This window comes from Oncorhynchus keta, chromosome 24 (assembly GCF_023373465.1).
Source record: "Oncorhynchus keta strain PuntledgeMale-10-30-2019 chromosome 24, Oket_V2, whole genome shotgun sequence".
Taxonomy (NCBI): Eukaryota; Metazoa; Chordata; class Actinopteri; order Salmoniformes; family Salmonidae; genus Oncorhynchus; species Oncorhynchus keta.
Genome location: NC_068444.1, coordinates 40,967,147 through 40,981,217, shown reverse-complemented (window position 1 = coordinate 40,981,217; position 14,071 = coordinate 40,967,147). Strand labels below are relative to the sequence as shown.

Genomic DNA, 14,071 nt, shown 5'->3' with positions numbered 1-14,071 from the left:
CATTGCAAATCAGGGCATTCAACGCTCCTTAGCGCATGCCAGAGCTCGCATGTATTGGCCAGGCCTCGCTGATGATGTCTGAATGACGGTCGAATCGTGCACTTCCTGTCAAGAAAAACCGCCCAGCAACCAAAAGGAACCACTCCTACCACACACAGTGCCTGACACTCCATGGCAAAAAAACACTGTTGATATGTTTAAGTTCCAAGGACGCACATTGCTTCTGATAGTGGACTACTACTCCAAATATCCAGAGGTGCTGCGGCTGTCGGACAAGACATCAGGTACTGTCGTAGCGAAGTTCAAAGCTGTGTTTGCTAGACATGGTATTGCAGCTGAACTGATTGCACCCTTTTCAAGTGCTGAGATTGCTCAGTTGGTGCAAAAGAGTGGGGTTTCAAAATCACACATTCCAGTCCAGGGTTTTCCCCAGTCAAACGGAATGGCTGAGAGGGCCATTCAGTCAGTGAAAAATGTGCTGAAGTCGGCATCATAGACAGGTGTCGACCCTCACGCAGCTCTCCCGAACCTGAGAAACATACCTGTCCCGGGGTCTGCAGTAGTCCCCTGCTCAGCTACTCATGGGACGTGTCCTATGCTCCAACCTACTTGGAAGTAAAGCCGCCATTCAACCAGCGACTCCCAAAAATGGCCAGCATGGCTTGAAATGCAGACAGCTGCAGCAGAAGACGAGCTATGACAAAATGGCGTCACCGCTTCCTTCGTTTCGGGACGGAGAGAGAGAGAGTGCATGGAGACGGCAAAAGGATGGCAGCCAGCAACAGTGGTGAGAATCAGAGATGAACCGAGATCATGTGATATCGTCACACCCGAAGGAGGTCGCTACCGCAGAAAGCTAGGTCGCTAGAAACAGAAAGCATCTCAGACCTGACAGAACAGCCAGGTACAGAGATAAGGAAGACGTCACAATCACCGACTCTGATTCAGAACAGGAGGTCGAAGAGGCGACACAAAGAAACACAAATGAACACAGACTGAACATGACAAATGACAGAGAACCAAAACCCTCTGTCAAAGAGACTCACACCAGTCAGTGCACCGGAACCCTCTGTCATAGAGACTCACACCAGTCAGTGCACCGGAACCCTCTGTCATAGAGACTCACACCAGTCAGTGCACCGGAACCCTCTGTCATAGAGACTCACACCAGTCAGTGCACCAGAACCCTCTGTCATAGAGAGTCACACCAGTCAGTGCACCGGAACCCTCTGTCATAGAGTCTCACACCAGTCAGTGCACTGGAACCCTCTGTCATAGAGACTCACACCAGTCAGTGCACCGGAAGCCTCTGTCATAGAGACTCACACCAGTCAGTGCACTGGAACCCTCTGTCATAGAGACTCACACCAGTCAGTGCACCAGAACCCTCTGTCATAGAGACTCACACCAGTCAGTGCACCGGAACCCTCTGCCATAGAGTCTGACACCAGTCAGTGCACCGGAGCCCTCTGTCATAGAGACTCACACCAGTCAGTGCACCGGAACCCTCTGTCATAGAGACTCACACCAGTCAGTGCACCGGAAGCCTCTGTCATAGAGACTCACACCAGTCAGTGCACCGGAAGCCTCTGTCATAGAGACTCACACCAGTCAGTGCACCGGAACCCTCTGTCATAGAGACTCACACCAGTCAGTGCACTGGAACCCTCTGTCATAGAGACTCACACCAGTCAGTGCACCGGAACCCTCTGTCATAGAGACTCACACCAGTCAGTGCACTGGAACCCTCTGTCATAGAGTCTCACACCAGTCAGTGCACCGGAACCCTCTGTCATAGAGTCTCACACCAGTCAGTGCACCGGAACCCTCTGTCATAGAGACTCACACCAGTCAGTGCACCGGAACCCTCTGTCATAGAGTCTCACACCAGTCAGTGCACCGGAGCCCTCTGTCATAGAGACTCACACCAGTCAGTGCACCGGAACCCTCTGTCATAGAGTCTCACACCAGTCAGTGCACCGGAACCCTCTGTCATAGAGTCTCACACCAGTCAGTGCACCGGAACCCTCTGTCATAGAGACTCACACCAGTCAGTGCACCAGACAGGACTATGTGCTTGAGTGAGTCAGATGGAAAACCTGGTATTGTAAGTGGAACTAGACCACCATCTACCATTGACTCTACAGCAGTATTAAAATGACTATATTCTTGTTTAAAAAAAGTTTTGTTAAAAGGTTATGTTTGCTTGTAAGCTCTAACTAAGAGGGGAGGGGGGGTGTAATATATGGAGTTATACACCTTTTAATGATAGTCCATAACTCTCTTGTGCGTAACAGCCAATCAGTATCACTCTTGAGGTTGAAGGTCAAGGGGATATGTAAATGAGCTGTCTTGCAGTTTGACGAGTGCCTGCATGCACAGAGTTAGTTCTTACCATGCTTCAGATATAAAGGTAAAAGTGATAGTGTACTTCAGTCCCCATTGCCAATTGAATTATACCGTGCCATCTAGAGCACGACAGACTGAGACGGCCATGGCATATGGTTTGTTTTCATGCTTATCAAACCATTCAGTGACCACTCTTGCCCTGTGTATTGTTGTCCTATGGGGGCAGAGCCATGGTAGCCAAAATAATAGCCTGCCCAGTATTTTTTATACATGACCCTAAGTATGATGGGATGTCAATTGCTTAATTAAATCATGAACCACACCGTGGTGGAAGCACCTACTTTCAATATACTTTATCTCTTTTACTCAAGTGTTTCCATTATTTTGTATATAAAACACAGGAAATCATGTTTTTGACTGCACTCGGCCTATAAGATGGATAGGTTAGACAACCACATATTGGATACGATCATTCCATTCCAGCTAAACAATGAATATATAGCGTTCTCAAATCTATGAATAAAAAATCTGAGAACAGTCATATTTACACACAAATGAAAGATACCCATCAGCAATAATTTCTGATGAAAAACACAAATGTGAAAAATTGGAAGATATTGTGCTTTGGAAATAAATTCTTCAAATATTAATTTAGTTTGGTTTATGGAATCAAATTCATCATATCAAAATGACATTGTTTCATTTTCCCTGCATCCACAGAACACATCGCGACTGTCGAGGGCCCTCCCACATCAGTAGTCCCTCCCCATCCTCCACAATTACCTGGTACAACAGAGGCCACAGCACAAGCCCCTCCTCCTCCCCCCCCTCCTCCTCCTCCCCCTCCTCCTCCCCCTACATGCTCGACTGCACCACCTCCTCCGCCTCCACCTCCTCCAGGGGGTGGTATGCCCCCACCACCTCCGGGCGGTGGAATGCCCCCACCATTTGGGGGTATGCCTGATGGACACACTGGTAAGCTAACACGCGATAGGTCAAGATAGTTCTGTCAGTCGTGTTTCTAATGACAAAACGTTCAGTTAAGTGGATCCCACTAAACAAGGACTGGCCGTTTTAGAAATGGTTTTACACAATGAAACACAACGTGTTCCTCTTCTGGACAGGTAACAGAAACAAGAAGCCCATTCAGACTAAGTACCGTATGCCTTCACTCAACTGGCAGGCCCTTAAACCCAACCAGGTGTCTGGAACTGTCTTCAATGAGCTGGATGATGAGCTCGTGCTGGGGGTGAGACCACCCTAGTCTACTAGCTATCTGCTTACAATCTGTATTCTTGTCCATCTCAATCTGTCCTCGTCTGTATGTGATTCCCTTTCTTCTCCTTCCAGTCTTTCCATCCCTCTTTCTCTGTCTCAGCCGCTCTCTCGTTTCTCTTTCTTCTGTCATCCTGAAATCCTTTTGTATTTCTCCCTCTATCTGATCTGTCTCCCGTCATATGACAACATTTCCTGCCGAATCAACGACTTGTTTAAACTGTAAATCGCACAGTTTGGACATTACCAACAGCACCTGCATTAGTCATCCGGGCGGCAGGGTAGCCTAGTGGTTAGAGCATTGGACTAGTAACCGAAAGGTTGCAAGTTCAAATCCCCGAGCTGACAAGGTACAAAATCTGTCGTTCTGCCCCTGTACAGGCAGTTAACCCACTGTTCCTAGGCCGTCATTGAAAATAAGAATTTGTTCTTAACTGACTTGCCTGGTTAAATAAAGGTAAAATAAATAAATAAAAATCCACCTCTCCACTCCATGTCCTAGGTGCTAAACATGGATGCCTTTGAGGAGCAGTTTAAGACCAAGGCCCAGACTGCCCCGGCTGATGTGGGGCCCCTGAGAGCGAAAGTGGCCCAGAAGACCCCCAGCAAAGTGTCCCTACTGGAGCCCAACAGAGCCAAGAACCTCGCCATCACCCTGCGCAAGGGAGGCATGGCCGCCTCAGACATCTGTACTTCCATAGAGACGTATGTGTCTGTTATCAAGTTATAAGAAAATGATACTACATGTAAATTGTGCGTAAGACTAGAAGTAGTACTACTATATATAGTTGAATGCATTGACTGTAAGTCGCTCTGGATAAGAGCGGTTGGATGACCGAAATGTTAAATGTATACCTATTTTGTTGTGTGACTATGTACAGCCAGAGAGAGGAATGTAAAGTTAGCTGTGGTTTTACTAAGCATGTGATAGTAACTGATAAGCTTGTAACCGATGTGAAGTGTGTGAAGGATCACTCACTTCTATTGTCAGTTTACAATAATCAGAGTGTATGAACAGCGTAGTAGTTGTACAAGTAGTATGAAGTAGTAGTTGTACATAACCCTGGCTCTCTCCACTTTCTCTTGCCCCTCCCCTACAGGTATAACCAGGAAGCTCTGAGCCTGGACTTCCTAGAGCTGCTGGAGCGTTTCATCCCCTCAGAGTACGAAGTCAAGCTCATCCAGAACTACGAGCGAGACGGGAGGCCCCTGGACGAGCTCCCCGAGGAGGACCGCTTTATGGTACGCTTTGGAAAGATCCCCCGCCTGCCCCAGCGCATCAGTACGCTCACCTTCATGGGCAACTTCCCAGAGAGCATCCAGCTCATCCAGCCGGTCAGTAGAAATACTGAAAACAATGTTATTTCGAGATTGTTTCAATGCTTTATCATCTAGTCGGATGCACAAAAGCTTCCCCAAAATACCAGAGATCACCATAATATGTTCCCATCTCTCCAACAGCAACTCAATGCAATCATCGCTGCCTCAATGTCAATCAAGTCCTCTAGCAAGCTGAAGAAGATCCTTGAGGTACCGTTTAGGAGACTGCTCTTTTGATACGCTGCATGGATGGTACGCGGCTATATTGTTTCGTTTTGTATGATGGCACAACGTTGGTGTCTAACTTTGGTATGCCTCTTCTGTTCCTAAGATCATCCTAGCCTTTGGAAACTACATGAACAGCAGCAAGAGAGGAGCAGCCTATGGGTTCCGCCTGCAGAGTCTCGACTTGGTGGGAAAGACTTCGAACATAAAGCGTACTCTATTTATCAACCAAATGTTAGAGGCTCATTTTGTGTTCCTTTTCCTACCATGAGGCACGTCGGTTTTGTACTCCAAACTTAGTCCGGAAGATTCACTTGGGTTAGCAGAATGTCATTTTAGCACAGCATCTAATTGATTATCTACGGTAATAGACTCAAATGGGGCTCCACCTCAGTGAGAGATCCAGAGATAACCGATTGTGACAGGCGTGCTCTGAATTAGCCACAGTGACTGAATGAATAGGACACTAAGTTGGAGCTGTGGAGGATGTCTCAACTAACAATGATTGCTGATGATAATCAATGACAGGCAGAGTTACCCAAACCATCAATTAACGTCAAAATGGATTTAATTGGAGACGAGTAACAACTTGATCATCAGGATTGGACACATTTGCTCTTGATCACACTGTATTTCTCATTTTGATGGGGTGCTGTATCCCTTGATTATCTGATCTCAGTTCTGTATGTGCTATCACTGACCCCTCTGACTACCACTGTCCTAAAGCGAATACAGATCTGGGATCAGGCTAACCTTTTGACTTTGTATCCTTTTTTTTAAAAACCTTTATTTAACTAGGCAAGAACTCATTCTTATTTTCAATTGACGGCCTAGGAACAGTGGGTTAACTGCCTTGTTCCGGAGCAGAAAACAGGGTCTCAAAAACGTGATTTTCCTGTGTTTTATATCTATTTCCACTAAGAGGTTGGAATAATACTGTGTAGTTGTGGAAATTAATATAATATCCTTTAAGTTTAAGAGCTGTTTGAAAAGAGCACCTGAAATGTCAGCCTGCCTGGTCATGTCACTCTCTGCCAATAACAGCTAGTTTTCAGTTTTCCCCCTCCCCACTCAGACCACTCCCAGGCAGTCCTAACTAAATTCTTGCTTGAGAAATTGCTCTTTGATAAGAAGCTATTTTTGTTTCTTTTTGACCATTTTAATTGAAGACAAGCACAGTAAGGTACTTAAGTGTTACCCAGAAATGATTTGATATTTATATGAAAACAGCTGCATTTGACCTTCAAAGTTTTGGCAACGTGGTACATTCTTGGTTATTAGGTTTACCCATGAAATAGTTTGGAGCATATACTGTATAGCGTGTGCAACTTTCTTTCTTTTTATTCAATCTAGCTGTTAGACACCAAGTCCACAGACCGGAGTCAGACTCTGCTTCACTTCATAGTGAACATCATCCAGGAGAAATACCCCGAGCTCCAAACCTTCCACAGTGAGCTGTACTTCTTGGACAAGGCTGCTCTGGTGTCCCTGGACAGCATTCTGCAGGACGTGCGTGCCCTGGAGAGGGGCATGGAGGTGACCCGGAAGGAGTTTGCCATACACAAAGACAACTCTGTGTTGCAGGAGTTCCTCACCAGCAACAATGACCTGCTGGACTCTGTAGTAGGAGATGGCAAGACAGCCCAGGTCAAATCTCCCTACTAAATGTATATATATATATAAAATTGACAATCAGTGTGGCAAAATGTACAGCCTAATATATCAATCAAATGTATTTATAAAGTCCTTTTTACATCAGCCGATGTCACAAAGTGCTATACAGAAACCCAGGCTAAAACCCCAAACAGCAAGCAATGCAGATGTAGAAGCACAGTGGCTAGGAAAAACTCTTGAGAGAGGCAGGAACCTAGGAAGAAACCTAGAGAGGAACCAGGCTCTGAGGGGTGGCCAGTCCTCTTCTGGCTGTGCTGGGTGGAGATTATAACAGAACATGGCCAAGATGTTCAAACGTTCATAGATGACCAGCAGGGTCAAATAATAATAATCACAGAGGCTAACCTAGTAACAGTTTTATTGCACCATACTAAATTAATTTAGGAGAGGCTAATAACATTTGTAAAACAGTACTGCTACAGACAGCAATGAGGTACAGTGTAATGGAGGTATGATCATTTTCCCCCCTCTCATTTTAGGATGTGTATGAATCAGCGGTGGAGTACTTTGGAGAGAACCCTAAAACCACACCTCCCTCCATGTTCTTCCCCGTCTTTGTTAGGTTCATCAAGGCCTATAAGGTTAGTCCCCACGTTGACTGATTACGTTGTTCATTGATGCAATTCATTCGATCATTCATACAGTACTTATACCAGCCGGCTATTAAAACGTAAGTCCGTTAATGTATCAACAGAGACGAGCTGAGCTCTTTGCCACACATCAAACAGTAACTGTTGCATTAATGTGACAGTGTTCCATACATAAATGATTACAAATGTCTTTATAACACACACTTTATAACACCCCCGGCAGCAAGCAGAGCAGGAGAATGAGCAGAGGAAAAAGCAGGATGTGTTGTCCAGTGAATGGAAAACTGGGCCACTGTCAACCTCGCCTAAGCCTGAAACATCCCAGAAGGTAGTCCGTGACACATTACCAACCACGTAGGAGCGATAAGACACAGGGAGAGTTGACTCACTCCACTTACCTTCAACACGTGTATAATTTAGACCCCAACATTTTTTGCCTGCCCTTTGACCCCCCCGACCCCCCCACAGCAGGTACCCATAATGCCCCAGATGGATCTGATAGCGGAGCTGAAGAGGCGGCAGGTGACCCCCCTGGTTCGGGAGGGCAAGGATGGAGCCATCGAGGACATCATCACAGGTGGGCCTGGTGGAGTCAGGGATAATGGGTCGAGGTCTCCAGTGCACTCATTGTGTGTGTATATGTATGTATGTATGTATGTATGTGTATGTATGTATGTATGTATGTATGTATGTATGTATGTATGTATGTATGTGTGTGTGTGTGTGTGTGTGTGTGTGTGTGTGTGTGTGTACAAATTGATGTACAGTGTGTGTATGTTAGCTGTGCTAACATAATTGCAAAAGGGTTTTCTAATGATCAATTAGCCTTTTAAAATGATAAACTTGGATTAGCTAACACAACGTGCCATTGGAACACAGGAGGGATGGTTCCTGATAACGCTTGCTTTTCTGTAGCCTTTTCCCATTTCCACAAATACATCATAACTAACTGTCGCCATGCAATATCCACCTACATTATCCTGTTGCATCTGTCACATCCACATTCATCTTCTCCCTTCAATCCTTTTTTCATGTCATTCCCACTCATTCCCCTGTGCATATCTCTCCTCCCCCTTGGTTATGTCTTTACCGTCGCCCTCTTCTCCCTTTATCGCTCTCTTTCTCTCTTTCTCTCTCTCTCTCTCTCTCTCTCTCTCTCTCTCTCTCTCTCTCTCTCTCTCTCTCTCTCTCTCTCTCTCTCTCTCTCTCTCTCTCTCTCTCTCTCTCTCTCTCTCTCTCTCTCTCTCTCTCTGTCTCTCTCTCTCTCTCTCTCTCTCTCTCTCTCTCTCTCTCTCTCTCTCTCTCTCTCTCTCTGGGGTTTTCAGCTCTGAAGGCTGTGCCCTTCACGGCTCGCTCTGGCAAGCGCACCTCTCGCCTCTTCTGCGACTCTGGCTTCAGTGATGACAGCCCTACATAGTCCCCTCAGAACTGTATAGGTCTGTCTTTCACTTTCTCTCTGTCTCCGGAGATGCCTGTGTCTCCTATGCACACCACGAGAGTGTAGCACCATGTGCCTCTGCCCTCTTGATGCAGCTGTCTTTGTTAGCGTGGCGGTGTCACTACAAAGCCTGTTTAGGACCAGACTTGTTCCGTGTTGTGGTCTCACAGTGCTGTTTTTACCCATCCACTATCCCTGCTAGACCTGAGGAACCAGCCATACAGACGGACAGACGGGTCCCGAGTCAGCGCCAAGTGGAAGCCCAGACAGAAGCTCCAAGTCTCCTCCGACATCTTCCTGTGAAACACTACACACACACGCTTGCTTACACACACACGCTTGCTTGTGCGCACACACACACACACACTCCATTCAAAGCATCACCATCATTTAAATTCATTGACATAGAGCGCACACAAACTTGAAATAAGTCCCCTAGGCTTAGCCCAGCATGGCAGGTGATTGGTTCTACCTGTGGTTCTACCAACAGCAAACGTCCACCCTCTAAGTAGAGCTTTAGGAATATTAGACTGTGAGGTGCTGTCTCCTAATACCTCTCTGATCCACAACAAACACCTACAGTAAATACACTATATTCCTCATCATAAACTGGGTGATTCGAGCCCTGACTGCTGGCTGGCTGAAAGGAGTGGTATATCAGACCGTATACGACGGGTATGGCAAAACATTTATTTGCACTGCTCTGATTACGTTGGTAACCAGTTTCTAATATCAATAAGGCACCTCGGGTTTGTGATATATGGCCAATATACCACGGGCTAAGGGCTCTGTTCTAGCAGTTTGTGTTGCGTCGTGCCAATGAACAGACCTTGGCCGTGGTATATTGGCCATATACCATAACTCCACAGGCTTTTACTGAAGTAAACACTTCCTATTTCTACATAATGTTAGTGGAGTAAAGGGCTTGGCCATGGATGGACTTTATAGTTCAACGGAATGATTTAAACCCTCATTCTCTACAATACTCATTTGAGCTTTAGGACCCGTGTATGGGAGGTTCAACACTGGGACAGTGTACATTAAGTAACAATCAGTGAAAGCTAGCAAGACTACATTTGTCTTTCATAGTGAACAGTTTGTTCTATTTGTGGTCCTCAGATGGCTGCAGATTGTCAAACCCCAATAACTGCTGTATCTGGTGTAAAGGCATATTGACCTGTCTGTCTGTCTGTCTGTCTGTCTGTCTGTCTGTCTGTCTGTCTGTCTGTCTGTCTGTCTGTCTGTCTGTCTGTCTGTCTGTCTGTCTGTCTGTCTGTCTGTCTGTCTGTCTGTCTGTCCTAGGACAAGCAGGATTACGACAGCTCAGAATGAAGCTTAGAACATGATTTGTATTATATTCAAAATATTTGAATGGATAACCCTCTCTTTGGTTCACTGTTTTGGGTTTGAACTAATAAATATTTTATACTGTGATTGTCTGCTACTTTATAACACCAGAAGTCATGAAACATGAAATTGGTTTGGAGTTCATTTCAGACCCTGAATGAATTTGAATCAAATCCTTTCTTGTATAAGAGGTTCACTTTTATTGTCACAAAAACACAACAGAGAGGTACAAAAGCAGCAGTCTTTGTTAAGTACCATAGTTGATCATCTTCTCACAAAAAGCAGCAACAGCTCTTTCAGTATGTAGAATTGGCGTAGCATTTGCACTGTTAGTTGGTCTTTAGCATACCGTATTGCTGTGTCATTCTTCTTCAGCACTCATAAACAACACTTATCTCACACGCACAGCGAGAATCACTCTCAGAATAAACGGAAGAGTAGTTGCTCTACGATGTTTTCAGATCTTTTTCTTAACATCAACGTTGACAGTGACATTTGTTTTGACTGACCCTGTTGCACATGATACAAAATCTATTTTCCTGTGCAATGTTTAATCTAAGATACACTTACAGTTATACACAGAGGAGAGGTATTGACAGAAGTAACAGAACCTTTTGTTGACCCAGCGTGCAAATTCCGGGAATGTACAGTATGTGCATGCTGTTTGGATTACGTTTCTCTCAACAACAACAACAACAACAAAAAGAAATCCACATAAATCCATATAAGTAACATCTTCTCGGTCTATTTACATGATTTTGAACACCCACAGACTACTTTAAACGACCACACATTCATCGAGAAAGCGTATTGTATGTACGATATTGTTTACTTTTGATTAGGATAGAGGAAGACAGTTGTGGGTAGTCACCAGTGACTACTTGTAAAAGAGGGATGAGGAAATGTGCTCTGGGTCTCTCTTTCTTTCGTTCCCTCTACCCGTGCAAGCTGAGTGTAGTAAGTAGTTCACAACCCTTCGTCATTGATTTCTATTGTTTCCCAAAGAAGCCTCTCAAAGGTTTCAGATTTTTCACAAATGTCACTGCTTGTGTTCTTTGTATCCTGCCATGAACCATATTAGTCTATGACAAGAAATGATACAAACAATTTGCTCAATGGCCTAAGTAAGTACTAAGGAACCAAAATGATGGCAATAGAAAACAAAACACACACAAATTCATTTACAGAATACATTTCTAAAATGTGGTTATGAATCCTCTTTTCAAGTATAAAAATACAGTCTTGATAATATAAAACATAGATGAAGATTGAATTATGTACATGATATAATCACTGCAAACAATAACTATCGGGTAGTACACTATTTTCTCACAATACAGTATATCTCTGATATGATTTTGATTATTCTGAGGTTAATTGCGTGGTCTTTATTTTCATATTAGCTCTTATTTCTATATTTAAAATGAATAATACATTGTATTAATGTCTAGGATTTACCAAGGGTGATGTTTTATCTCCAGTTATGCATGTTTTTTGTGCCAGTGGTATATATTTGTGCAGAGGGCTTCCATGGCAATATTTGTACACTTTCCTCCGGTAGTTTCAGACTGCACATAACCCTTCTGTGGGATTATCTGACTTGCATTTAGTGGCATGGTAAAATAAAACAATTGTGGTGGCTAATGTACAAAACGGTGCTAATGAGTCCAGAACCTTTCACATTATGGATAGAGTACCCATGTTTACTGTGGGATTTTAGGATCGTTATGTGTTCAATTTGCAATATTTGGTGTCAGAAGTGGGATCTTGTGCTGAATCTTGCTGTCCACCATTTTACCTTCAGTGTTTATCCCAGTACTCATACTGACCATGATAGCAGAGGACCTGGAAGGAGAGAGAACATTGCTCACATGATCTCTATCTAACTCCTAACCTAACCTACTGCAATAGGGTGTCTGGGAAATGTCTGCAGTCTGCAGCTTTTTCTGTTGGATTCTCATTTTTTAAAAGGGTTTTATTAATAAGTGTTTTAAGATCACATTTGTTTTCCCTGTTCTTTGGTGACGCCTTCCAGATAGAGACAGACCAGGGTCAAGCTACGGTCTTGGTCATTGGTTAACTTACATCTATGTGGTCACATGGGGTGCTACTGTATGCTTCAGCCAGTGCAGCGCATTTCCCCTGACTGGCCACAGGGGTATGCTGTGTTTGGTGTATCAGCCCAGCCCGACAGTCGTCCTGCTCCTGTCAAGATCTGAGCCATGTGGCTGTCGCTAAGCAGAGCATAGGCAAAACTGAGGAAGTGATGCTGTGATCGGTACTGCACTGGTGTCAAGACTTGAGGACGGGCTACCTGTCCCAATGCAGCTTCTCCACAGTGGATAGGAGAGGAAGGGGAGTTGGGAGAGGAGAAAGGAAAGGAAAGGAAAGGAAAGGGAGGGGAGGGGTGAAGCAATACAGATTGAGATTTCAGAAGGAGAGAGGAAGAGAAGGATAGGAAAAGGAGTAGGTAATGGAGGAGCTATACTCTACAGATCTTTATAAGTGAAGGCTGAACTCTGCTTTTACCCTGGTTAACCCTAGGCATACTTTCTTGCTCTGTGATTGCTCAATTATGTTTTTCGTTTGTACTTTTGCCCTCGGCTGCAGGCTCGTTTGGACACATTCAGGGCTAAAAACCCAAAGCTACTATTGGCTGTTAGGATCAACCCAAACAATCCTCACCCCTGAAACAACACATATTTTCAATGAATTGGTCATGTCTGAAACAGTTAAGAAGCTTTCTTTGTCCAAACAGTGGGCTGCCTCCCAGACTAAATGAATGGAAATGAATTATCCTCCCATCACTTTGCACCTACAGGGGCTTCTCCGTAAGAGCCTTGGAGACCCAAACAAACAAACTCAAGGAGGGAAAAGCCAGCACTGAGCCTCTCTCGCTGACACATTTGGACACAACATCAAGCTCAATTTGATGCCACTGCTAATGAATGTGCCTTGGCCTTTAGAGAACAAGAGATTTCCTCCTCCGATTAGATGTCTAAGGGCCCCCACACCGCTGCCACATTGGTTTACCCATCCAACCGTTCAACGGGGCAAAAGGGTTAAGGGGAGAAACAAGACAAAAGCCTAAGATTAACGACGCAGACTTCCTATTAAGCCAAGAGCATAGACAAAGGGAGGTAGGAGAGGAGAAGAGAGGAGAGGCGTGCCTTTAAGGATGCCAAGAGAGCTGGTTGCACTGATGTAGATTTAGATCAATGTCATCTATGTTCTGGCTCTATTCTCCTCATGATAGATGGGGCTGGGGTGTGTCCTTGGGAGGCTCACTGCTCAAAGTGAGATAGACTGGGTGGGATGAAGAGCAGTAGAAGTCTACACTAGCTTTGGTCTACATGGGGCATGGAGGTTATAGATATGTACATTCAGTTCATTCAATGTGGGGAGAGGAAGGAGCCATTTGTAATTATGGAAGGAGCACTAGGGGCAAACAGTGCAGCCTGGCTGCAGAGACACCCACAATAACATCTGCTAAATATGTGTATGCGACCAATAACATTTGATTTGATCTGAATATGCTATACACATTTCCGAGCCCCTCTCAAGACATACGATCTGTACTAATGGCCTAGTTACGTTAGACAGAAATGGAAGTAGGGAGGTTGGTCGGGTAGGATGGGTGGGCGTATTCCGTGGCAGACTAGCAATCCAAAGGCTGCATGTTTGAGTCGCCCCGGGGACAACTGTAGCATTTGCGCTAACCCTTCCTAACCCTAATTCGAACCTTAACCCTTTTCACCTAACCCGGTCGTACAATTCGTATGGTATTGTACGACCGGGTAAGACGTACTACACGTCCTCTAATTTTGACTTGAGGGACACCGGTATATCTGTA

General features: G+C 44.9%; 1 protein-coding gene across 7 annotated transcripts in view; it reads left to right on the top strand.

The window, feature by feature from the left end:
• Positions 1-10,305, top strand: part of LOC118357759 (formin-like protein 1) — a 64,928-nt gene extending 54,623 nt beyond the window's left edge. For 4 of the 7 annotated variants that reach the window (XM_052478341.1, XM_052478337.1, XM_052478343.1 and 1 more), the window contains 11 exons: positions 3,070-3,324; positions 3,474-3,598; positions 4,127-4,329; positions 4,725-4,959; positions 5,086-5,154; positions 5,276-5,356; positions 6,523-6,816; positions 7,323-7,424; positions 7,657-7,761; positions 7,902-8,010; positions 9,074-10,305. In XM_052478341.1, the coding sequence (XP_052334301.1) occupies positions 3,070-3,324; positions 3,474-3,598; positions 4,127-4,329; positions 4,725-4,959; positions 5,086-5,154; positions 5,276-5,356; positions 6,523-6,816; positions 7,323-7,424; positions 7,657-7,761; positions 7,902-8,010; positions 9,074-9,174 (1,679 nt within the window). In that variant the 3' untranslated portion in view covers positions 9,175-10,305. Of the gene's footprint in view, positions 1-3,069; positions 3,325-3,473; positions 3,599-4,126; positions 4,330-4,724; positions 4,960-5,085; positions 5,155-5,275; positions 5,357-6,522; positions 6,817-7,322; positions 7,425-7,656; positions 7,762-7,901; positions 8,011-8,758; positions 9,024-9,073 lie in introns of those variants that run through there. The other 3 variants (XM_052478338.1, XM_052478344.1, XM_052478339.1) reach the window with 3 other exon arrangements.
• The last annotated feature ends 3,766 nt before the right edge of the window (positions 10,306-14,071 follow it).